The 25,718-nt window shown below is 33.9% G+C and overlaps 2 protein-coding genes and 1 pseudogene across 2 annotated transcripts; 1 reads left to right on the top strand and 2 right to left on the bottom strand.

Moving 5' to 3' along the window:
- Positions 1 to 246: 246 nt before the first annotated feature.
- On the bottom strand, positions 247 to 4,633 carry LOC122309637 (probable protein phosphatase 2C 8). The gene is made up of 3 exons (XM_043123167.1): positions 3,884 to 4,633; positions 1,750 to 1,855; positions 247 to 821 (listed from the first exon to the last, which is right to left on the bottom strand). The coding sequence occupies exons 1-3, from the start codon at positions 4,574 to 4,576 to the stop codon at positions 508 to 510; spliced, it is 1,113 nt and encodes a 370-aa protein (XP_042979101.1). The 5' UTR covers positions 4,577 to 4,633; the 3' UTR covers positions 247 to 507.
- A 7,658-nt stretch (positions 4,634 to 12,291) lies between these two features.
- LOC122309633 lies at positions 12,292 to 17,112 on the bottom strand (annotated as a pseudogene).
- A 185-nt stretch (positions 17,113 to 17,297) lies between these two features.
- On the top strand, positions 17,298 to 19,559 carry LOC122309636 (rust resistance kinase Lr10-like). The gene is made up of 2 exons (XM_043123166.1): positions 17,298 to 18,123; positions 18,311 to 19,559. Exons 1-2 carry the CDS (start codon positions 17,421 to 17,423, stop codon positions 19,453 to 19,455), a joined length of 1,848 nt encoding a protein of 615 aa, XP_042979100.1. The 5' UTR covers positions 17,298 to 17,420; the 3' UTR covers positions 19,456 to 19,559.
- Positions 19,560 to 25,718: the final 6,159 nt, after the last annotated feature.

Genomic DNA, 25,718 nt, shown 5'->3' with positions numbered 1-25,718 from the left:
TAATAATCTATATTATCAAGAACCGCGAGAAAACAAACCCTAGTTAATTGATTAGTTTTAACTTGAAAGCCTACCACAGCAAGCAGAGAAAACAAAGTGAAAGAAGGCCCAATTCAGAAAAAAGCCCATCAAAAAAGAAAGACACACCACAGCAAAGCCTTTTTTTGTTTTTTGTTTTTTTTTCTTCTTTTGTGGCTATTTTTGGAATTAAACAAGACATTAGCCAAGTGCCAAACGCAAAAGAAATGGAAGAGAGATCAAACAAAATGGTGAGCTCCGTTTCCAAGTCCTTATTTTCTGATCAGTCCAAGTCCTTGTAATACCCAAGGAGATGATTACAAGGATGGCGCATGTTGTGGTTAGCAAACCAACACAAAAGAATTTATTGTAGTATTGAGCATGAGTCCATGACACAGGTGTTTCACAAATTTTTATATATAGCTCCCATCCGGCAGCAGAATTAAATGCCGTGATGATCAGGGACTAAATGTAGATTGAAAGGTAAGACTATGAACCGACAAAACCTCTAGATTTCCTCAGTTCAACTACAATAACACTAATGTTATCTTTGCTTCCCCGAGCCAGTGCTAACTCAGCCAATAATGCCGCTGCCTCAGCCGGGCGGCTTTCATTCTCAACCTCCTGCATGTAGCTCCTCATTTTTCCATCAAGACATCTCTTCACAATCCGGCATGCAAGTTCATTAGGGATAACATCCCACAAGCCATCACTGGCTAGTATGAGAAATTCATCTTTATCCATTCGCTTGGTAATGGTCACTTCTGGTTTGGAAATTACATACGGTCTAAGGTAATGATCACCTGCATTCAAAATTTGAAAGCTAGTGAGGAAAATGTGGTGATAACATGATAGGGCATTGGGCTTAAGAGAGAGACAGTTTCGAGACTCGAGATTGAGACAGAATTTAGAGACCGAAAGATCTAAGCAAATTTCTTAGAAATGTCGGAAAATCTATACAAAGAGCGATGGTGTTTTTCATACTAAATTTAGATAATCCTTAAGTCATACTTGTCAATATAACATATATAGTTTTAAGTGAATATTGTCTATTTATGCAATTACATATACAAAGCCATTAAAATATGACAAAACTTAAGATAAATAGTGATATTATTCTTATATGAATTATAAAAACACGCAATAAAAAATAAAAATTCTCTATCAATGGTGTTAGGGATAAAGTTGACCGATCTCACTCACAAAGCCCTCCATAAATGCACTATAGGACACTTCTTGGATGTTAGCCACTCTAATGAGAGCATAAATCTCAAAGGTTTGCAAGTATCTCATTAAAAGGGGCACTCTCCAAAAATAAAGGGACAGGTTCATTCTCAAAATCTCTACATTGAATTTCTCATCATAAACAAAAATAAATTGACTTCTCACTGGAGTGACCCTTTTTTTCTTTGTAGTTAGCGCTTCTCACCCGTCAGGTTATGAAAAACAAAATTGCATTAACATGATATACCTATCAACTTTGTTAGGAAGTTTTGCTTCTGGAACGTCTTCATTAATGACTGGCAGAAGATGTCATGGAAAATTTTATGGCCACCAGGAACTGGTGTAAGTTATTCATGTTTCAAGGCTAATGTGTTCTATAGCTATGTAAAATCACCATTTTGTTTCCTACACCGAGCTACAAATTTCATTCACAAGAATACTATTCTGAAAAAAACTATGACAAATCCAATGAAGAGTTAGAAATAAAGAATAGTTATAATTACATACCTATTGATCTTGAAGTGGCAAGAACACCTAGAACGCGTTGCCCATTCCAATTTACGACCCTTCCACCAGCAGATTCAATTCTGTTTAACTCATCTGGTCTACCAGGCTATACATGAACACAAATGAAATCACTCGTATGATTTAGGTATTGTTGACATTAAACTCAACTCTCATGACAGAAAGATAGATCTCCTCGTTACCATAATGCAAGTGAACTGGACGAGAAGACCATGTAAATATCAAGTTGATCTACAACACGCAAATCTCACCATGAACGTTCAGATAAGGCAAAACTTAACAACCTAAAAGATAACGCTTAAGTAAATGAAAGAATGCAAGCTATCACCAACTTCATGACACATTCGCTAAGATTGACCAACACATGCAGCCAGAAAACTAGACTTGGTCCTACGAATTCAAAGACCCAGATTTCCCAAAGAGGGAAACGTACATCTCTACATGGTTATTAGAAAACACAATATTGCATAAATATCATAGGGTCTTACGTGGTGTTTATCTGACTCTTGATTTAAACAAAAGAAATAATATTTGCAGGTGCACTCGTTTTGAAATAAGGGAGAAAATCTAAGACTTATCTGAAACAATAATTTTTAATAACGAACCTTATTTCTTCAAACGGAGTGTACCTTAAACAAACAAATATACAAAGCATCTTACGCTGGTTTCCTTAAACTGTGTTTAGGTAGTGAAGTGCTCTACTGTCCCTAAGATAATATTTAATATTTTATCATTATTTTTTATGTTTTTACAATTTATTCACTACTATTCATAAATCAAATCATCTTATATCTACTATCCCTCAACTTATATGTTTTTACAATTGGGCTGCATGTCAACATACCGCAAAATGAGAAATATGATGTCAGTTCACAAAATTATAGAGTATTGTCTAGTAGCTACAGTAGATGAGTGTCGCAAAATTGACTGGTAGGCCAGGGGTGGTACTCTTCGGTTTGGCCAAGTCAATATTATGAATTTTTTTAAATTTTCATATAAAATATAATAAATAATTTAATTTTTTAAACTTTTAATTTAACTTTCATAAATCTCAAAATAATAATAATATTAAAATATAATATTTTAAACATTCTTCTAAAACTCAAATTTCTCTTCACTCTCTCCAAACCATACCTAAATAATCTCTTGGAATGATTAAGGCATTTAATTAATTGACAAAGAGAATGCATGCCTCGGGCCCCGAGACACTGTTGTTCTAGACAAGGTTGCGGTAAATGAAGTTCACGCCAATAGATAATTAGTACTCCCTGGGGAAACAAAATTGTGGAGAACAGAAGAAATAGCTAACGACCTGCAATTTATTTATTTATTTATTATTATTATTTTTTTTTTACGTCGGGGATCTCTCCGAGGCAGACATTTCTTACTCATTCCTTCGTAGTAAATTCCGATTCCACCGCACCGCATCCTACCAAATTTTTTTACTGATTAAATTGCTGAATTTTTATTAGGAATATAGTTCAAAAGATTGTTTATACCCATAAAGTGTTACCGCAATTTGTTTTTCTCGAAACCTCAATACATGACTCTCAAGAGTCAAAGCATTCCATGAACTTTCCTCTGAATGTTCTACTAAAATTTCACAGGCAAATTCGCAAATAACATCAGCTAGCTTCAAAATTAAGATCACTAACCATCCCTCTATTTGCAGTCTAAATCGCAGCTGGGTGGAAGGATGGGAAGAACTTAGGATCAATAACTATCATTTTTGTAAGGTCAAACTATCAATTTCGATTTTTCTGTACCCAATTTTAACTGTAATTAATTATTAAAGTGTGAACCTTTCCCTATACATACACTTTTTTAAAGCCTTCAAAATCTCATTGTTGTTACTTTTGAGAATTTGGGCACTAACCAGAGGTCTATGTTCTATTTTACATTGTTAAGCTTGAAGTCCAGACATCCCTTATAGAACTGTTTTTTTTGTTTTGGTTGATTGTAACTTTCTATGGCATGTGCCTTACGGGGAAGAAATGCATATGGAAACAGCCACTAAGAGTACTTTCGTTACACCAAACAAAGCCGCTGCTTCCAATGGAGATTTTTCTTAAATTTTCTGATAAAAAACAAAGTAAAGGCAAGAAAACGTACGTACCTTGTGATCCGTAGACAAGGCCAAGGCCACACCACCACTACACATCACCGCCCTGCAATCCCCACAGTTTGCCACCACCACTACCTCCTCCCCCACCACCGCCACAACAGCCGTTGACCCCACCGTCCTTCCCAACCCGTTATCCCTCACCTCCTCGTCCATTTTAGCAAAACACGCTTCCATCACCCTCTGCCAATAATCCATCCCTTCATCCTCATGACCTTGAACATGATCATCGCTCTCCTCAACCAGAACCCCATGCAACCTCTCCTCACACGCCGTCGCCACTTGGGGCCCTCCGTGCCCATCGTAAACGCCGAAAAAGTCGTACTTTACCGCAATCTTACTCTTTTTCATGAACCCTAACTCCACTCTCACCGCATCTTCCATCTCTCTCCTCCTCCCTATCAAGGACACCGAGCCGTAGGTAGTAAAACTCTCCGGACTTTCTCTCCAGAAAGACAAAATCTCGTCGTTTTCGTAGGACGATGTCAGAGATAACGATATCTTCTTCTCCACCGTGTGGTGATAATCTTCCTTATTCTCGTCTAGTAGTTGTTTCCCTTTCTGTCGCTCGACGTGGATCTTCGTTCGATACGTGTACTTTAGTCGCCGGACTTTCAGCCTCTTCCGACGGGTATTCTTCGTTTTTGTCAAGGTAAGTTGGCTGAGCTCTTCGGAATCTAACGCCATTTTCACAGGTATGTGATCGGACGTCGGCTTCGGCTTGGGTTTATTTTTCACAGGGAATGACGCAGGAGTATTATATAAAAAAAATACATGAAATCGTGGCCGTTGGTTTTACGTGGCCCTTAGATTGGGGACAGATGGGTATGCATGACCACTGACTTGGATTTTTCAAAACACAGACGTGGACGGTAGAGATGAAGATATTGGACGCGTGGAGAGACGATCGGGCGGTTAGTGATTCGGTAAGGGAAAAAGAACGATTTTATGAGTGCCGGTGGGGTCTAACAGGGACGTGGGTGGCTAGAAATACCAATACGTGGCGTCACGTGTGTTGGGTTGCCATTTTTTGCTTTTTTTTGTTTTTTTTTTTTTCCTTTTATGTTCGGCCCTTCCCGCCTCTGACAATGAATGTTCCATCCATGAAGGCACATGTCTGTGCTGAAAGGGTACAGGTGTCGTGAGATGCAGGATCGCGTGCCCGACTTGGACCTCGTACCTTGTGTCCCGCTGATATTTCGTGTCCAGTTCTCATTTGCCTTTTTTATCCTTTAAATAAATATTTATTTTATATTATATGATTTTTGGATTAAAAATATCGAGAGCTATGATTGAGTCACTGTGCACTGTGCAGAACGAGATTGAGGACAAGCTTCACAGTCAATTCAGTGGAGAATTTTATCAATAATAATAATAATAAGATAATTTGTAAATAAAAATAAAATAATTATTAATTAATTGTAATAGATATATGAGTTAAATCAACTGCATATAATTTAGCTATAAGATAACGTCAAAAAATAAGATAAAAGATTCAGATTCATAAAAAGAAAAAGATTTATATTTTTAAAAAGAATAAACGTTACAAGACAAATTCAATCTAATCACTTTAAGAAAATAAATATCTATATAAGACAAACAAACTCTCTCTACAAAAGTTCCTGACGCCTAGACTCACCACAATTTTTCTACGTTTAGACTAAATTCCTCTACGCCCAGGTCCGACCACGAGAACGGACAACTTCAACCATCAATTCCTCGCAACAGTAACACACTGTGAGCACAGGTGGTGAGAGCATGTTGACGTGCGCACACCACTGTGCACCCAATGGCCTTAGTCGGCGGGCATGATCACCTCCTCTGCCCGATGAAGGGCAAGGCTAGCCACCTAGTCGAAGAATCAGACTGCTTCTCGTCGTTGCAAGCTCGTCAACTTTTACTTCATGGCATGCATAGTTCATGTGACAGTGTTTCTGTCGCCGGCAGCTCAGGCCGCAGCAAACCCCAGCTAGCTTGCTGGAGATTTCTATCACCGACAAGGTTTTGCTCCCCATAAAAGAGGTCACCACCTCCACTCGTTTGCACCTCCACACCGATCAGCCACAAAAGTTTGGCACCCACACACAAGTAAGCAAGGCCGTAATCGAGACGAACTGAGCCGGTCTTTGACTTGTCGAGCTTGAGTCGACTCAAAATACTTGAACTCGAGATTTTTTTTATTCTTTGTTCAAGCTCGACTCGATAAGTTAAACTCTCAACTTAAGCTCGAGCTCAATTTCGTCCCACAAACAAGTTCGAGTCGAGTCGAGCTCGAATTATTTATTTTTTTATTTTTAGAATAAGATTTAATAATTAATAAATAAAATAAAATATTTAATATCGAATTTATACAACTAACAAGTAGAACCTCTATTGAATTATAAAATTTTAAAAAATCTATAAATAATTAATATCTAACTAGTTAATATTTATCCAAAATAACAATATATTATATGCCTATATATATTATTAATACATATATTTAATATGATAGCATGTATCTATTTCATATATAGTTCCCATATACTAGTGTATGAAATTATTAAATTTTACCGACTAATTATTGTACAAATTATAAAATATACCTATGAAGTAAGTATATTCACTATATACACATAAGTAATTAGATTACATATTGTATATTTCATTATAAAAGTTGTATGCTTATATTATTAACTAATACATATATATATGTATATATTTATCAATATATGAATGAATTTTAATCAAGTCAAGCTAACGAGTCAACTCGAGCATAAACGAGTCGGGCCTTACCAAACTTTAGCCAAGTCGAATCGAGCTTTGTCGAATATGTGTCGTTTACAAATTGAGCGGGTATCTGCTTTCACGAGCAAGTTTTTTTCTTTTCAGGAGTCGAGTTCTATTCGAGTTTAACCGAGCGAGTACCGAACGGGCTATCGAACAGACTGGTTCATTTACAGCCCTACAAGTAAGGTGACCAACAACTCGCCACCCCCATGATAGTATTTTCTGTCACCGCTCCATGAATTTTAAGGTTTAATAGAATAAATAATAATGTCACAACATGAATTTGAGTACTTAATAGCATGTGGGAGTTATATAATCAAGCGATTAAGTACTAAGCTAAAATTGGGTCCATTTAGGGTTTAAAGGCAAATTTTGGGGTTTTGGAAAAGCCTTTAGGGTTTCAATTTCAACTAAGTTTTTGAAGTGTCAATTGGATTCCAAATGTTTAGGAATTTTCTAGGGTTGAAACTTTCTTTGGTTTGACAGAAATTGGATGCTTGGATGGAATAAGGTTTTCTTAGGTGGCATTATCATAAAGCTTAATTTCCTTCTCATTTCCATCACATGGTTCCTTTTGGTACCAAGTGTCCAATACTATTAATTAAGTATGGCTAAAATCTTGCCAAGTGTCCAAACAAAAAACATTTAGCCTAATTTGGATATTTCACATTGTGATTTTGAAAACACTGCTCTATGTGCTACTATTCAGTTCGAAAAAGTAAAAAGTAAACATTGTAGTGTAAAATCCTAAATAATCATACTAATCTTAAAGTGCAAATCATTTGTTGAAATTTGACTCTAGGGGTGAAAGTTTAAATCAAAAAACTGGCCCGTACTGGACATGTTTAAAAATATATATAAATTAAATTTGTAATATTATATAAAATATTTTTTATATATAATATACATAATTATATATGAAATCTTTATATATAATTATATATCATATATAAAATAATTTTATATTATAATTTATAATATAAAATTTTAATCTTAAATATGAACATTTGTAATTTGTTTGGTATGATACTATGATATATATTAGTATTATACTATGATATTAACAAAATATTATAATTTATAGTATTAACACTATAATATTATGATATATTAATATGTAATATAAATTGACACTTGATTAAAACTGGAAAATCGGACTAGAACCGGTAAAACCGGAAGTAGCGGTTTAGGAGGGTAACCAGTGTGGAATCGGTTTTTGAAAATGCAAAACTGGTGTAACCAGTTTAATTCTAAAAATTCTGTAAAACTAGACCAAACTGGACCGGCTACACCCCTATTCGATTCCGAAGTGCCTCGAAATAATTAAAATAAGTTTTCAAGTAAGCGTTTCATTCGAAAATTGAAAAGGGTTTTATTGCGCCATAAAATTCTAAATATGAAAACGAAACTAATGGTGTAGACCGTATTTCATTTGAACACTTCTAGATACCTCAAATAAATAAAATCTGAAAGCATAGTGAGCGGCAATATTGACTATGTTGACAAACTAAAATCTATGCGATTGATTCAATTTTAAAAAATTTTAGATTTTCAAGAGCTTCTTAAAGCCTAAAAAGATTCATCTATTGAATTTCTGACAGACTGTCACAAATACTACAGTCTATTGTTCTGGCGCTTTTGTAGAACTGTACTTCCACAGCTTCCATGAACTCATTCTGGGAAAACCGGAACATAACGAGATAACGATATACGAAAAGTAATGATATCACCGGCAACACCAAATGAGGATTGGCCGCTATATTGGCGTGTGGCTTTGCACGGCGATGGGAATAGGGTGGGGTCAGACACATCATAATTCGTAAAAATTTAAGCCCAAGGACTCTATGATGCATGGAGCTCATGTGCGACTTTTGTGCTGTGCGACACTCATGTGCTAGTTCGACGACACTATTTCTTGGCCCATGCAATAGATCATTGCTCAGGGAGAGCGGTGTTTTGGAGACCATACCAATTTGGTGACCAAAAGGCATTATATGAGATATTTGTTGACCTATTTGAGAAAAAAAGTGCAAAAAAAAAAAAAAAAGTGCAAAAAATAAGGAAAATATACTGTAAACATAAATTTTTAGAGAGGTATAAACTTTTCTTTACCAGGTACAACCTTAGTTTTTCTTATATTATAGTTAAGAAAAAAAAAATGTAGTAAGAAAGAGAAATAATATTTACAGTCGTGAATGTGCAAGTATTACGCACTCTTTTTGAAAAATGATTGCACAGCACTTACGCACTTCATAATTATATCTAGCATTACTTAGTAAGAAATCTTAGATTCCACAAATGAGAAAAGTCTCCTAAGGAAAAGAAAATTGTTATGGTAGGTAGCATTCTGGATAATGGATTATCCCATATAGTAGGGATAGAACCAATATACAGATAGGAAACAACTACTTGATAAAATATTGAAAAATAGTTGATTTACAACTCTATATTAAGTGGGGGATAATATTGAAAAATTAAATTTCAATTTTAATGAAATTGTATACTAGCATTGATTGATTGTAAAATACTTATAAAAAGAATTATAAGTATATTATTATCCAAAAATATACATTTTAAATTTCTTTAATTTTTGTTTTGATTTTAAAAGAAATAATATTGTATTATAGAGTTGTAAAATAATTATGCTCATACCAATTCTCTATTTTTATTGCCTGCTAAAGTTTAGAAAACCAAATTGCAGCTCAGCTAGGCATGATATTTATAATGAGGATGAATGATATTACAAAATTCAACACCCTTTCTACCTTCCTTAATCATCCATTGGTATTATATCATAAACAATAGCAATCTATATTATCAAGGAACCACAAGCAAAAACCCTGGCTGATCGACTGGTTTTTACTTGAAAGCCCACAATGCGCAAAGTACACAAAGTTAAAGCAAGCCCAATGCAGAAAGGAGCCCATCGGAAAAGAAAAACGCACCACAACAAAACCCTTTTTTTTTTTTTTACTATTTTTGGAATTGAAAAATTCTAGTCATCATGCTCACACCATGCACCACACATAATTTTTTAATTTTTTTAAATATTTTTTCTCTTACCAAATATATGGCATATGGATTATGAGTAAAAGAACTTAATTAATTTAAGAAGAATAAAAGAAAAAAATAATAAAAATAAGTGTGGTGTGTGGAGATCATGATGAACAGCAAAACTCAAATTGAAAATAAATAAGATATAGTAGCCAAACCAAAAAGAAAATGAAAAGAGAGAACAAAATGATGAGCTCTATTTTCTGGGTTCTTGCAATACCAAGGAGATGTTGTGGTTAACAAACCTACACAAAAGAATTTTCTTCATTTCTTTTTAGGAGATCATTTTCCAGAATCTCTTTTACTCGTTGTTGGTTATTGTCTTTTTGGAGTACACATGTCAAATTTTGTTGTCCTATGATGTGACACATTAAAATTAAAGAAAATTCGTTAATATTCTTTGCTCGAAGCTTCTCTCAAGTAATTTTTTCAATAAAAATCTCAATTAAATTATTCATTTAATATTGTCAAATGAACATAAATGGATACAAATAAACTAATATTTAGTTCATCATGCGCCACTTCTATTAAATGTGCACTATTTGACAAGTAATTATTAGATAGTTTGAAGATATGGACAAGTGGTTCTCTTAATATATCTTAAAATGCTATATATGCATAAGAAATTAATGTTTATACAAGCAGTTTTAATGTTATGGCATACCATAATAAGTTGGGAGTATGTGGTTACTAAATCATTTTTCTTGTTCAAGATCAAATGATCATATCAACGATTTCTTTTCATGTGTACGTTTGGGCATAAACTATACTAAAATTGAAAAAAAAAAAATGACAATTTGAATTTGCTATGAAACTTGTTACTATACAATATATACACGCATAAATGAGCCTATGCCAGGGAGTGTTCTAGAACATGGCAACCGATCAATCAGTGAGGCTGGTACCATGCCTGTTAAAATATATAATATGTTCGGTCTTTTAAATGGACGACGTTTGTTTTCTTCCTTTTTTGTTGACGTTAACAATCTTCTCGAAAATTTCATGAAATTGAACTTATTTTCAAGATAAACAAATTTTAAAATTGAAAACAGGTAAATAAGTGCAAAACTATAAGTATGCATTGTTTTGTAAAGAAGGATTTCCTCTCCAACTCTTAGAGGGAGTCCACATTTATTTATAAATGATCATACACTAGTATTTGATTCCGTCTCTAACTCTACATGTTTATCAAGATTATATAGGGTTAGTTTGAAGGCTTATCACCTTGCTTGTTTCCTTCAATCTTAGCCTTATCACTTGCATGCAGGTTGTTTGGGTTGTGAGTTATCTTCATCATGATCTAATCTATCAAGGAGAGTAAAAAAAGTAAGATAATAAAGGTCCTCTCATAAGGTACAAATCACTCTAGAATCAATCCCATGTTGAATCAAAGCTGCATTGTATATGTAGGTGTTTCATTCTTCAAATTATTATTCTTTGCTCAATATGATAAACATATATAAATTTATTGAAAAAATAAGCTTGGCATCTATCAAATTTAGGTATAATCCTACAAAAATTAATCGAGTCCATTTAAATAATCGAAAGAGATAACAATAATTACTAATGGATCTCCATCCAGACAACTTTAGTAATCTTGTTAGGAAAGCGTCAAGTGACTAAGCCCATCTATTTTCTTTAATAAAGAGTAGTGAAGCCCATATTTTGGGGGTTGGGCTTTGAGAGAGAGAGAGAGAGAGAGAGAGAAGCATCACGCTTTGAGGTTTTTCCACTCTTTTGGGGATGGCTTACTCTCTGTCCGTGGGATATACTGATATGGGTCTAGGCTAGTGATGAGCCATCATCAATTACTAAGCTACGACTATTGTCATAACTAATTTCTCCAACTGGTTCAAAATTAAATCTAAAAAAAGAAAAAAAAGAAAAAATTTACGCATAGATATTTTAGAAAAAGTAAAGGACAAGATTTTAGTTTATTCAACTTGTACAGGATATGTGCAAAGTGCTCTCTAATCTTCTAGAAATTGATAGTTATAAAAATGACGTTTTTAGCAACAAGGACATATGTGGGTGTTATATATAGAGGTAATAATGTTGTTGTGTAGGGTACAAAATTCAAATACAAAATATAATTAAGATTGCCGAAAAGAATGAAATTATATGCACATCATAAAATATTCATTAGCCATAGTGGCTGAGGAGGATTTTGAGAATTAATAGGACACGTAGCTGTCACAAAAATGACTTTTTCTTTTTCTTTTTTGGAGAATTATGTAGAGGAGATCTTTTTCTTTTTCTTTTCTTTTTTTTATTGTTTTGAAAGTTTCAAATGGTGTTTTTTTTTTTTTTTAAAGGTTATGGAAGACTTTAGAGTGTTATCCTCACAGTTTTCTTTTAGGGACTCCAAACAACATAGGGCTTTGGAACCAATGCAACGGCCTCGTGACCTTTCGGGAAATCTTTACGATAGCTAATATATGAAAAACTCAAGAAGCAAGTGAAGATCATGATTAAATTAAAATTGAATAATAAAACTATACCTTGTCAAATTCGTTACTAAAATATGAGCAAACAAAATTTCTTAATAAAAGATACTAGGAATAGGGAAAGCAATCACAGAAAAAGGAACACGAATTTCTTACATAATAATATGAAGCATTTTTGAACTGTCAAATATTACAAGATTTCTTTATTGGTTAGGGCTACTAGCTTCCTCATGTATAACTAACAATCAACATATCAATTATTTCGGATCGACGATTGAGTATATTGACTTGATTGAATTGACGGGAAAGTAAGATTTGAATTGTCTTCAATATCCTCTGGTTCCCTCTCCAGTGATGATAGAAAAGGCTTAGGAGGTATTTGTAAATTTTCAATGCTTCCTTCAAGCATTTCTACAACTTTATTCATTGAAGGACGATCGTTAGGTTTCATCTGTATACACCATAACGCAACTACAATCATCTGCTTGGCTATTTTCTTTTCCTCTTCTGTACCATTTTCTATGGTTATGCCATTTTCATCTTGCACATCCTCATAGACACAACTGGGAAAGTATTTACTAGACTGGTCTCCAAATGCATTCAAGTTCCTTCATTTACCCATCATGTCCATCAATAACATTCCAAAACTATAAACATCAGCTTTGTAAGAGATGCTTCCAATATTTTTGTAGCACAACTCAGGGGCCATGTATCCTAATGTCCCCCTTACAGCAGTTAAAGAAATAGTGTTGTTATCCATAGGATACAGTTTTGCCAGACCAAAGTCAGAAACCTTAGGAGTAAAGTCTTCGTCAAGGAGAATATTGTGAGGCTTGATATCAAAATGCAGAATCTGCATTTCACATCCTCGATGCAAATACTCAATACCACGAGCTACTCCCAAAGCAATATTATGCATTTTCTCATAGCTTAGAAGAAGACTTACTTCTTGTGAAAAAATATATTTATTTAGAGATCCATTGGGCATGAACTCATATATAAGAGCACGTTTTGATCCCTCAACACAAAAGCCAATTAGTTGCACTACATTAATATGATGAATCCTTCCAATTGTTGCAACTTCACTGATAAATTCTTGCCCGTTAGCTTTGGACTTACCTAACATCTTTATAGCTACAAGTCGGCCGCTTCGAAGTGTTCCCTTAAAGACAGTGCCATAGCCTCCTTCACCTAGTTTATCCTTAAACTTCTTGGTCATATTCCTAATTTCTGAATATGAATACCTTATTGGTATGAGATTATTGTTGTTTTGTAAAAATTCTTCAATGATGTCAAACGCCGATAAATGCCTCCTGCGCCATTTATATATCAAGAATGCAAGCACAAATGGGACCCCCAGCATAATTTTTGCTCCATGGTATAGTCCTATTAATAAGCATCACCAAAATAGATCATAAGCTGGAAACATATCATGTGTCGTTTCATTTCTAGTAATTAAGAGCAAAGTAATTTCCATGTAAATTGCATCAAATGCAAAAGTTTCTTTTCACAACCTCATAGATATAAAATACTACGGGATGGTACTCCTATAGCACTATTATGCATTTTCTCGTAATTTAGAAGTATACTTACGAAAAAATTGTATTTTAGAGAAATCTTTTGAACATGGTGCTTTGACAATTCAACGTAAAAACCAATAAAGTGCACTACATGTTTGCAAAGCAAATATATATGTTCTTGCATTAGTGTCAAAATTATAATAATTTATAAGCAGGTAATTGTTATTTTTTTGGTGTAAATTTCATTAATATTATCCATGTTCGTGTGTTTATTATCACTCTTCAAATATCTACCTACATAATGGGGATGTATAGTTTTTGGTCCGGACCGAAAAAACCAATTGGATTGGACCGAAAACTGTACCAGTCTGTTTCGGTCCCACAAATTGTGGACCAAATAAATTCGATCCAGTCCCAGGATTTATAAATTTTAGACCGGATTGGATTGGACTGAACTATATATATTTAAAATATTTTTAATGATTTAATATATTATTTTTATATAGTAATTATATAAGTTGATGTAATTTTCATCTAATTTATTATCGTTAACCATATAAAATATAAAATAATATATACTATCAATTAATAATAAATCATAAATCATGTTATAATTTATGTCATTATATGTAAATAGTTAATACATCATATATTCATACATAATCTACTATTTACACTTAATTAAAGTAATTAGTTATTTTTTTTTTAAATACCTAAGTTACAAGCAAGTATGAGTAATCTATGTACAATTAAATTATTTGATATTCATTAACCATATATAAAATGTATGATATTATTAATAATTATACATACTAAAGAGTAAAGTCTAAGTTAGTAAGTAGTAACTATCAAGATCATAAATATAATTATAGATTACTCAGTCCGGGGGGATGAGTTTTCAGTCTAATTTTTCATTATATCAATGATCTTAAAAAGGAAAATAAATGACAAAGCAGACCGTACAAGAAATATATATAGCAGCTTCTTACCGAAATCTAAGATGAAACTTATCACGGTTCCTATGACTTGCTGACGATCTACAAGAAAGAATAACTTAATTAATTAATGAAGAATTAAAAACAAGAGTATAATTAATCATAATTACTGTGACTCGATTCTACGGCCTTCTAGTTCTCGATCGACATGCTTGAGCTAAACTTCAGCTTAGAGGCAGAGGCTTGTAAATGAGTTTTAAACTCGGTTACATATTATAGAATTGATGTACGAACATGTTATGGAATACTAAACCTTTATTGTTCCCATTGCTTCTGCTTTCTAAACAATACTATGAATCCTCACGTGTAAATCACATTCTCTGATCTTGTTTTCTTTAATAGTTAAGTAGATCAAATATTTATTAATTCATATTCAATTGTCCCGAAAACTTAAATTGAAAAGTGAATTTGATTATTTAATTTATATTGCTAACATTTAGATCATACAAACCTCACCTATGCTAGTCCTTGTCCAAAACCTCCCTAAATAGATCCCCAGCACGTGGTACTTGTAATAGTAGTTGTAGATAAAATCATCGATACGCCTTCCTGCTTTGACAAAGAAAAAGAATAACATCAGCATTTGGAAAGTCAGAATTAAAACCCAGCAATTTATCAAAGTAACTGTACTTAAAAATTTCTTGTAATTGGCCAAATGCTGATCAGGTAATGAATATGGTTGATTTTTGTGATTTTAGAATTGTTCTTTTCTGTAAATTTAATAGAGTGGGGAATACGCCTAATTTAATCGAAATCCAGAAAAAAAATTTCGATCTCTCAACTGTGTCTCTGTTAAGTGAAGTTTTTAGAGTGGAAATCAAATTAAGGAGCCCCTTGTGCAAATTAAATTGCTTTCGTATTGAGCTCCACTCGAGTTTCTAACAGTAACTGCATGGTTTGGAAGGAGTGGTTCATGAGGGAGGAATGATATCATTCACTCCCCCCACAAGAAAAAAGGAATATCTGATCACCCATGAAAATTAGAATTTAATAGAGAAAATAAAAACAGAGTTAGATGATCTTACCGATGGCTGTCTGCCTTACTCCACCTCGAATAACTACAATAGTTAAAAAAGTATATACATGATAAATTAGCATCCATGAAAAATAATTAATGAAAAGTATAAATTAATTTATTTTTCCTTCATGCATTTCCCAGCTCGGTGTATAGGAACGAAAAGCTAGCACGTGGTGATTCCTACACTTGGAGATAGAAATGAGCCTTACCGCCATACAAATATTGTGGTAGGTCACGGAGTGCTGGTTGGACAAAGAAAAGAACAAACGTCGTTGGTGGTTGGAATTATCAATTCAAAATTTTCATTGTGCTTTCGATCACATATTCTTCAATTTTGAGATAAAAAGGTCACCTTCGTATACCCGAAATGGCAGTCCAAGAATTCCTGGTTTGACAAAGAAAAGATAAATAATGTTATACATGCATAAAGAAATCGAATAATTTTATTTATACTACACACCATCCATATAGTTTAATTTGATTTGAAAAGTAAATTTTAAAATTTAAACCTAACAAATCAAATTATGTCCTAGAAATTTCGTTAAAGTTGCCTTCATCGTTTATTTAATAAGAAATCGGATCCCGCAGTGTTTACTCACCCGTACGTCTTTTGCAGCAAGAACGTGTTTCGCTAAACTCGAAGATGCCGCACTTTCCACATTCTGTAGACGGGGGGACCCAAGAAAGCTCAAAACCGTATAGCAATAAGTTGTGTAAGTCTGCGCAGGAAATACTACTTGGGTCATTTGGTAGATTGACCAGGCCTCGCCACGATGTCCAAAATATTTGCTCTACTTGGCACAAGTCCTCCACATCCCTTGCCTTCGTGTGGTTATATGTCACATATCTAAACCCGGCCTCAGGCTTGGATGAAGATGAGTTGGAAGTATACACCCGGCCAAAGCAACTAGATTTGTTCAGATACCATCGGAAATCCACTCGCTTTTCACAGTTCAACAAAACTACGGCGTTCAACGTCTCTCTGTAGGGCCAGAAATCTGTAGTATAAGTCCTCGTTGAAGTACTGAAATTATTGGGGCTTAGAAAATGACGAGGTATGGAGGAGTAATTATCCTTCTGAATACCTGAATCTACAACTCGGATTGTTTGGGAAGTGTAATTGATTTCCTGTACATTGTATTCTCCGGCAAGTAAGTGTAACACGGTTTGATTTTCCTGACATGACAGGTTATAGTACCATGGGTTGCCGCAGTTTGGAGGATCGTCTTCCAATCGAAATGGAGAGCTTATGTTGAGGATATTGCCGCAGGAAGAAGGAACACAGTCCCGATTTGTATCCTTAGCACTGCAAGTTTGATGAAGAAATAGCACAACTAGAACGATAAGGGCCACGAGTCCTGCAGAAAGGGACACACCTATCTTCATTGTGGGGGGGAGAGAGAGAGAGAGAGAGAGAGAGAGAGAGAGAGAGTATAGCGCATAACTTCCACAGCTGTAAACAAAGACTATTTAAGTAGTGTACACCAGCGTCACATCTCGCTACTAACTAGTCGGACGTAAGCACCTGCGTCACATATTGCTAATTAATTACTAGTCCTGGTTTGTAGGCCCAGTTTTATATTTTAATATTAGTTGGATCATTGCCTCAATAAATTTGAGATCGACTGTAAGTGAATCGCACCAAGATAGTGTGATTGTTTTCCTTTTCGTCACGAGAGGCTGAGAAACGAGATCAGACAATTTAGTATTTGCTCGATCGGAATAAGAATGACAAAGTCGTCTTTCTTCTTGTTTGTGCTTTTCATCTTACACCACGTACTGCAAGTCCAACCTGATGAGTGTGCCGATTCATTGCGGTGTGGCGACCACGGCCCAGCCATCCGATTTCCTTTCCGACTCAAAGATCGCCAACCGGACTACTGTGGCTTTCCTGGGTTTTATTTGTCTTGCTCCGATACAAACGATACCGTGCTCGAGCTGCCGATTTCAGTCAAGCTTTTTGTCAAAGAGATTGACTACAAATCTCAGGAAATTCAAGTTTATCATCCTGATCGTTGCCTTCCAAAATGCATCCCGCGACTCAATTTATCTCCCTCACCTTTCCAATTCACAGTACATCAATATGAGCAGCTTGTTGACTATGCCTTTTTCAACTGTTCCCATACTAAAGGAGAAGGACACAATGATCGGGATGCGATTTCTTGTCTTAATGACCCTACCTATAGCTACCAAGTTTATGTCTTGAGGGATGATTATGAAGACATCTTTTCGTTGCCCACACTACCTTGTAGAAAGATGTATAGTGTTAGATCAATTCCATATTATATTTTAGATAATCCTGATGGTATCCTTTATTTGAACTGGTCCAGACCAGCCTGCAGAAAATGTGAACGGGAAGGCAAGAGTTGTAGATATATTAATAGCAGTAGTACCGAGCCAGAAATTCAGTGCATCCCCAAACACACCAAAGGTATCATCTTCTATACAATTACCAATTCTTTACTCAATCTCTTAACAATTTTGCAGGCTTAGCTTATAATAGATGATCTTCTGCCACGAGGAATTTTCTGCAAGATTCACGAAATGATAAAAAAAAAAAAAATTAAAATTAAAACGTTTAATCATGTTTAATATATATCATATTCATATTTTTACAGGTGCATCAACAAAATTAGCTACCACAGGTGCCATTTTAGGTCCGACACTTTTCCTACTGCTGGCCTTCGCACTTTATTGCGTCTATAGCAATGACAAAGCAGAAAAAGAATATCGGAAGAGGATTGAAAATTTCTTAGATGATTACAGAAGCTACAAGCCCACGAGATACTTGTACGCTGATCTTAAAAGGATTACAAATCAGTTTACGGAGAAATTGGGCGAAGGTGCCTATGGAACAGTGTTCAAAGGAAAACTTTCTAATGAAATCCACGTTGCCGTGAAGATCTTGAACAGTTCCATGGGAAATGGTGAAGAATTCATAAATGAAGTTGGAATAATGGGTAGAATCCATCATGTGAATGTGGTCCGCTTGGTTGGATTTTGTGCAGATGGATTTAGACGAGCATTAGTTTATGAGTTCTTTTCAAATTATTCATTAGAAAAGTTTATATTTTCAGAGAATTCTAAGAGCCATTTTCTTGGTTGGGACAGATTGCATGATATTTCTCTCGGTGTGGCGAAAGGAATCGAATATCTTCACCAAGGATGTGATCAAAGAATCCTCCATTTTGATATCAAACCTCATAATGTTTTGCTAGACCAAAACTTTATTCCAAAAATTTCTGATTTTGGTCTTGCAAAGTTGTGTTCCAAGGATCAAAGTACAGTATCTATGACCACAGGCAGGGGGACCATGGGTTACATTGCGCCTGAAGTGTTCTCTAGAAACTTTGGCACTGTGTCTTATAAAGCAGATGTTTATAGTTTTGGAATGTTGTTGCTTGAAATTGTTGGAGGAAGGAGAAGTACTGTTGACTTGACGTCGGAAAATACTAGCCAAGTATACTTTCCAGAATGGATCTACAATCTCTTAGAACAAAAAGAAGAGTTGCGAGTTTTTATCGAGGATGATGGAAATATGAAAATTGCAAAAAAACTTGCAATCGTGGGACTTCGATGCATCCAGTGGCACCCAATGGACCGTCCTTCTATGAAACTTGTGGTTCAAATGTTGGAAGGAGAAGGAGATAAATTAATTATGCCTCCTAATCCTTTTGCCTCCCCAGGCCCTATGAGAATCCATGCAAGGAAGTCTATGACGCATTTAGGCCAAGAGTTGGAGGTCATCCCCGAATTAGATTAAGTTTTAGGAGTTTGTTTTGAAGATATTGAAATAATCATGTTGTAGTTGAACATTATTACTTTTGATGTTGGAATGATCATGAAGGAATTCAAGGTTGATTCTTATATATGAATTTGATATGATCATATTTGTTTCGAATAAAATTTGGTACTTCAGAAGGAGCTAATCGATATTGAACAGTACTCTTATGGTAGACACGACACTGCTTTAGTGATGTCTACCAAGATTCTCATTTTATATTGTATACTTGTAATGAATAATGCGCGACCAATTAATCATTAATGGCGGTGACTCAATGATTCTAATTAGTTGTTGATCATATATAAAGTTTTGAGTTCGTGTCCAATTATCAATTCACTTTATACTACTAGTATTAACCATCTAAAAACTCAATAATTAAATTATCTGGTGAAGACGGAGTTTAAGTTATATATGGCTCAAATTTGACTCAAGGGAACATCTACAACTTTCTGTCCTCTATATCTTTCACTTTCTTTTTAAAAAAAAATATGAAAAAAGCACAAAGTTATTGTAATGCAAATAGTGAAAAATAAACCGGGCCTTCACATTGGTTTACAAGTTGGAAGATTGAGATCAGTCAAACCACGTGGCAACCATATATCATGTGTTTGGTAAGTTAATAATTATGTAGTCCAGCTTACAATTGCAATCGGATTTACCATGAAGTTTCAGTGCTATTCACTTGCAACTTCCCTGCTGGGTGCGTAAGTCGATTTGCTTTAAGACTATTCCTACTACGAAATGTCGTTATATATGATGATCATAAGCTTGCTATTAGAGATTGGCTCCAACAAATTTAAAGTTAATTTAATTCAGTTACTAAATACACATTGTAGATAAATCCAATCCACATTATTGGCGGGTCAAGGTCTAACATGAAAGTGGGTCTCACATTTATAAATTACTATAGACACATGCAGGCTGCCTGAATTAGTTCTTTCTCTTAGAATCTTTACTATATAAAATGTGAATTTATAAATATTTTATCTAGCTAGCACATGATCTTTCGTTAGTCTTAAAAAATCAGAGCATATATAAGAATTTGTTTTAAAATTATTAGTACATAAACGTCTTAATTTTTGGAATATTTATATACTTTTTGTAAATGAAAAAATATATATATGTTTTTTTATTAAAAAAAGAAAAGAAAAGAAAGCAGCCTAGGCAATCTCAATCTTCTTTTCCATTTTTTCTAGCCCAATACGTACGTATACAACACAGAAATCCGACTGGTAAGAATTGACATTGCTAGGCCACATAATCAATGTCCCATATATATATATATATCAAGACGGTCTAGTTCCTTGAGAAAAGATCACAGCACCATTCCAACATACTACTTACACTGAATCCTGTCGATATTCATGGCGACTATCATAATTGATAATAATCGACGCGTTCCATTATATGTATATATATATTAATTATGCATTCACGTAAAATACTAATAGAGGCTAGTTATTAGGTAATAATGTTTATTTTTATAAAAAATGTTAAAGATGTTTAAAAATATATATGAAAAAAAAAAAAAAAACAAGATTGCAGTGATCGAGAGAATCTCTTGGTAGTTGTAGAAGGACTCTCACAAAAATGACTTATTATGCAAAGGAGATTGTATAAAGTAAAAAAAATGTTTTTTTTTTTTTTTTTTCTTGGATGATGTTTTTATAAGGTTATGAATGATGCACAACGAGGAGAGGGTTATCCCACGGTATATTTCTTTTAGGAATTCCAAAGTTTCAAACAACAAGAAATAAATAAAATATTCTTAAATATAAAATGTAACTCGATAGTAAACTCAAGTCGTGTTTGAATAAAATTAGATTATCCACCACTCCTAAAGTCTAACCACGTAAGTACGAATTCAATTTGTTTACATGCACACACTGATAAATCCCAACAGTTTTTGAGGGATTTCCTAGATATCGATGGGTCGTAGAAAGCATGCTTCAGTAGATTGGTTCTGATTTTTCTAGTCAATGGACATCTTCTGCACCTCCACTGCTTGCTTAATTAATCAGTGCATGACATTTCAAATTGAATGACTTGACCATCAACATCATAATTTTCTTCATTTTTATTTAGAACGATAATCCCAAACCACATTACTAGCAGAGGGTCCTCTCGACCGTGGAGCTTTTATCTTGAATCATCTAATAAGTGAGTCTCACATTTATAAATTGCTAGGACACAAAATATCTATATGAGCTGGCAATTCTATTATGTATTATGAAAACATATAATTAATTTTCTATATTATTAAAAAATGGGTTTTCGATAAACGTCTTAGTTTTTATAATATCTTTTTATTTTTTTCAATGAAAAAAGTTAGATTTTTCTTTTAAACAAGAACCCAAGCAGTCTCAATCTTCTTTTTCTACTCCGGCCAATATATACGCAAGGTAGAAATCACTGGTTTAAATATTGCGCTTAATCAACGTCCCATATAAGACGCCACTATATATCATATGTAGAAGACAAGCCCCTTGTTATTGAAAGAGATAATAACAACTAACGAGTCTCCGTCTGATCACTTTTGTAATCTTGTTAGGGAAGTTTTAAGTATAACTAAGTGTTAGTGAAATGTACAATAATATAATATAACTAAGTGTTTTTTTTTCTTGGATGATGTTTTTATAAGGTTATGAACGATGCACAACGAGGACAGGGTTATCCCACGGTACTTTTCTTTTAGGGACTCCAAAGTTTCAAACAACAAGAAATAAATAAAATATTCTTAAATATAAAATGTAACTCGATAAGAAACTCAAGTCGTGTTTGAAAAAAATTAGATTATCCACCACTCCTAAAGTCTAACCACTTAAATACAAATTCAATTTGTTTACATGCACACACTTATAAATCCCAACAATTTCTGAGGGATTTCCTAGATATCGATGGGTCGTAGAAGGCATGCTTCAGTAGATTGGTGCTGATTTTTCTAGTCAATGGACATCTTCTGCACCTCCACCGCTTGCTTAATTAATCAGTGCATGACATTTCAAATTTAATGACTTGACCATCAACATCATAATTTTCTTCATTTTTATTTAGAACGATAATCCCAATCCACATTACTGGCGGAGGTCCTCTCGACCGTGGAGCTTTTATCTTCAATCATCTAATAAGTGAGTCTCACATTTATAAATTGCTAGGACACAATATATCTATACGAGCTGGCAAAGCTATTATGTACTATGAATACATATAATTAATTTTCCATATTATTAAAAAATGGGTTTTTGATAAACGTCTTAGTTTTTAAAATATCTTTTTATTTTTTTCAATGAAAAAAATTATATTTTTCTTTTAAACAAGAACCAAAGCAGTATCAATCTTCTTTTTCTACTTCGGCCAATATATGCGCAAGGTAGAAATTACTGGTTTAAATATTGTGCTTAATCAACGTCCCATATAAGATGCCACTCTAAATCATATGTAGAAGACAAGCCCCTTGACATTGAAAGAGATAATAACAGCTAACGAGTCTCCGTCTGATGCACTTAATCAACGTCCCATATAAGTTGCCACTATAAATCATATGTAGAAGACAAACCCCTTGACATTGAAAGAGATAATAGCAACAAACGAGTCTCCATCTGATCACTTTTGTAATCTTGTTAAGGGAGTTTTAAATATAACTAAATGTCAGTGAAATGTACAATAATATAATATAACTAAGTGTTTTTTTTTCTTGGATGATGTTTTTATAAGGTTATGAATGATACACAACGAGGAGAGGGTTATCTCACGGTACTTTTCTTTTGGGGACTCCAAAGTTTCAAACAACAAGAAATAAATAAAATATTCTTAAATTTAAAATATAACTCTATAGAAAACTCAAGTCGTGTTTGAATAAAATTAGATTATCCACCATTCCTAAAGTCTAACCACGTAAATACGAATTTAATTTGTTTACATGCACAGACTTATAAATCCCAACAATTTCTGAGGGATTTCCTAGATTTCGATGGGTCATAGAAGGCATGCTTCAGTAGATTGGTGCTGATTTTTCTAGTCAATGGACATCTTCTGCACCTCCACCCCCTGCTTAATGAATCAGTGCATGATATTTCAAATTTAATGACTTGACCATCAACATCATAATTTTCTTCATTTTTATTTAGAACGATAATCTCAATCCACATTACTGGCAGAGGTCCTCTCGACCGTGGAGCTTTTATCTTCAGTCATCTAATAAGTGAGTCTCATATTTATAAATTGCTGGGACACAATATATCTATACGAGCTGGCAACGCTATTATGTACTATGAAAACATATAATTAATTTTTTATATTATTAAAAAATGGATTTTCGATAAACGTCTTAGTTTTTAAAAAATCTTTTTATTTTTTTCAATGAAAAAAATTATATTTTTCCTTTAAACAAGAACCAAAGCAGTCTCAATCTTCTTTTTCAACTCCGGCCAATCTATACACATGGTAGAAATCACTGGTTTAAATATTGCGCTTAATCAACGTCTCATATTTGACGCCACTATATATCATATGTAGAAGACAAGCTCCTTGACATTGAAAGAGATAATAACAACTAACGAGTCTCCGTCTGATCACTTTTGTAATCTTGTTAGGGAAGTTTTAAGTATAACAAAGTGTTAATGAAATGTACAATAAGATAACATAACTAAGTGTTTTTTTTTTTCTTGGAAGATGTTTTTATAGGGTTATGAATGATGCACAACGACACTACAAGAAAAATGGCATTTTGCGGCCAATTTATAGCGGCGAAAAGACTTTTAGCAACCAATTTTGGTTGCTAAAAGTCTTTTCGCCGCTATAAATTGGCCGCAAAAGGCCATTTTTCTTGTAGTGCGAGGAGAGGGTTATCCTACGGTATTTTTCTTTTAGGGACTCCAAAGTTTCAAACAACAAGAAATAAAAAAAATATTCTTAAATATAAAATGTAACTCGATAGTAAACTCAAGTCGTGTTTGTATAAAATTAGATTATTCACTACTCCGAAAGTCTAACCACGTAAGTACGAATTCAATTTATTTACGTGCACACACTTATAAATCCCAACAGTTTCTGATAGATTTCCTAGATATCGATGGGTCGTAGAAAGCATGCTTCAATAGATTGGTGTTGATTTTTCTACTCAATGGACATCTTCTGCACCTCCACCACCTGCTTAATTAATCAGTGCATGACATTTCAAATTTAATGACTTGACCATCAACATCATAATTTTCTTCATTTTTATTTAGAACGATAATCTCAATCCACATTACTGGCAGAGGTCCTCTCGACCGTGGAGCTTTTATCTTCAATCATCTAATAAGTGAGTCTCACAGTTATAAATTGGTAGGACACAATATATCTATACGAGCTGGCAACGCTATTATGTACTATGAAAACATATAATTAATTTTCTATATTATTAAAAAATGGGTTTTCGATAAACGTTTTTGTTTTTAAAATATCTTTTTCTTTTTCTCAATGAAAAAAATTATATTTTTCTTTTAAACAAGTACCAAAATTGTCCCAATCTTCTTTTTCTACTCCGGCCAATATATACGCAAGGTAGAAATCACTGGTTTAAATATTGCGCTTAATCAACATCCCAAATAAGACGCCACTATATATCATATGTAGAGGACAAGCCCCTTGACATTGGAAGAGATAATAACAACTACTGAGTCTTCGTCTGATAACTTCTGTAATCTTGTTAGGGACGTTTTAAGTATAACTAAGTGGTAGTGAAATGTACAATAATAAAATATAACTAAGTGTTTTTTTTTTCTTGGATGATGTTTTTATAAGGTTATGAATGATGCACAACGAGGAGAGGGTTATCCCACAGTACTTTTCTTTTAGGGACTCCAAAGTTTCAAACAACAAGAAATAAATAAAATATTCTTAAATATAAAATGTAACTCGATAATAAACTCAAGTCGTGTTTGAATAAAATTAGATTATCCACCACTCCTAAAAGTCTAACAACGTAAATACGAATTCAATTTGTTTACGTGCACACACTTATAAATCCCAACAGTTTCTGATAGATTTCCTAGATATCGATGGGTCGTAGAAAGCATGCTTCAATAGATTGGTGTTGATTTTTCTACTCAATGGACATCTTCTGCTCCTCCACCGCCTGCTTAATTAATCAGTGCATGACATTTCAAATTTAAGGACTTGACCATCAACATCATAATTTTCTTCATTTTTATTTAGAACGATAATCCCAATCCACATTACTGGCGGAGGTCCTCTCGACT

Source organism: Carya illinoinensis, chromosome 5 (genome assembly GCF_018687715.1).
Source record: "Carya illinoinensis cultivar Pawnee chromosome 5, C.illinoinensisPawnee_v1, whole genome shotgun sequence".
Lineage (NCBI taxonomy): Eukaryota > Viridiplantae > Streptophyta > Magnoliopsida > Fagales > Juglandaceae > Carya > Carya illinoinensis.
The sequence above is the reverse complement of the archived record's forward strand: the minus strand, read 5'-3'. Positions and strand labels throughout refer to the sequence as shown.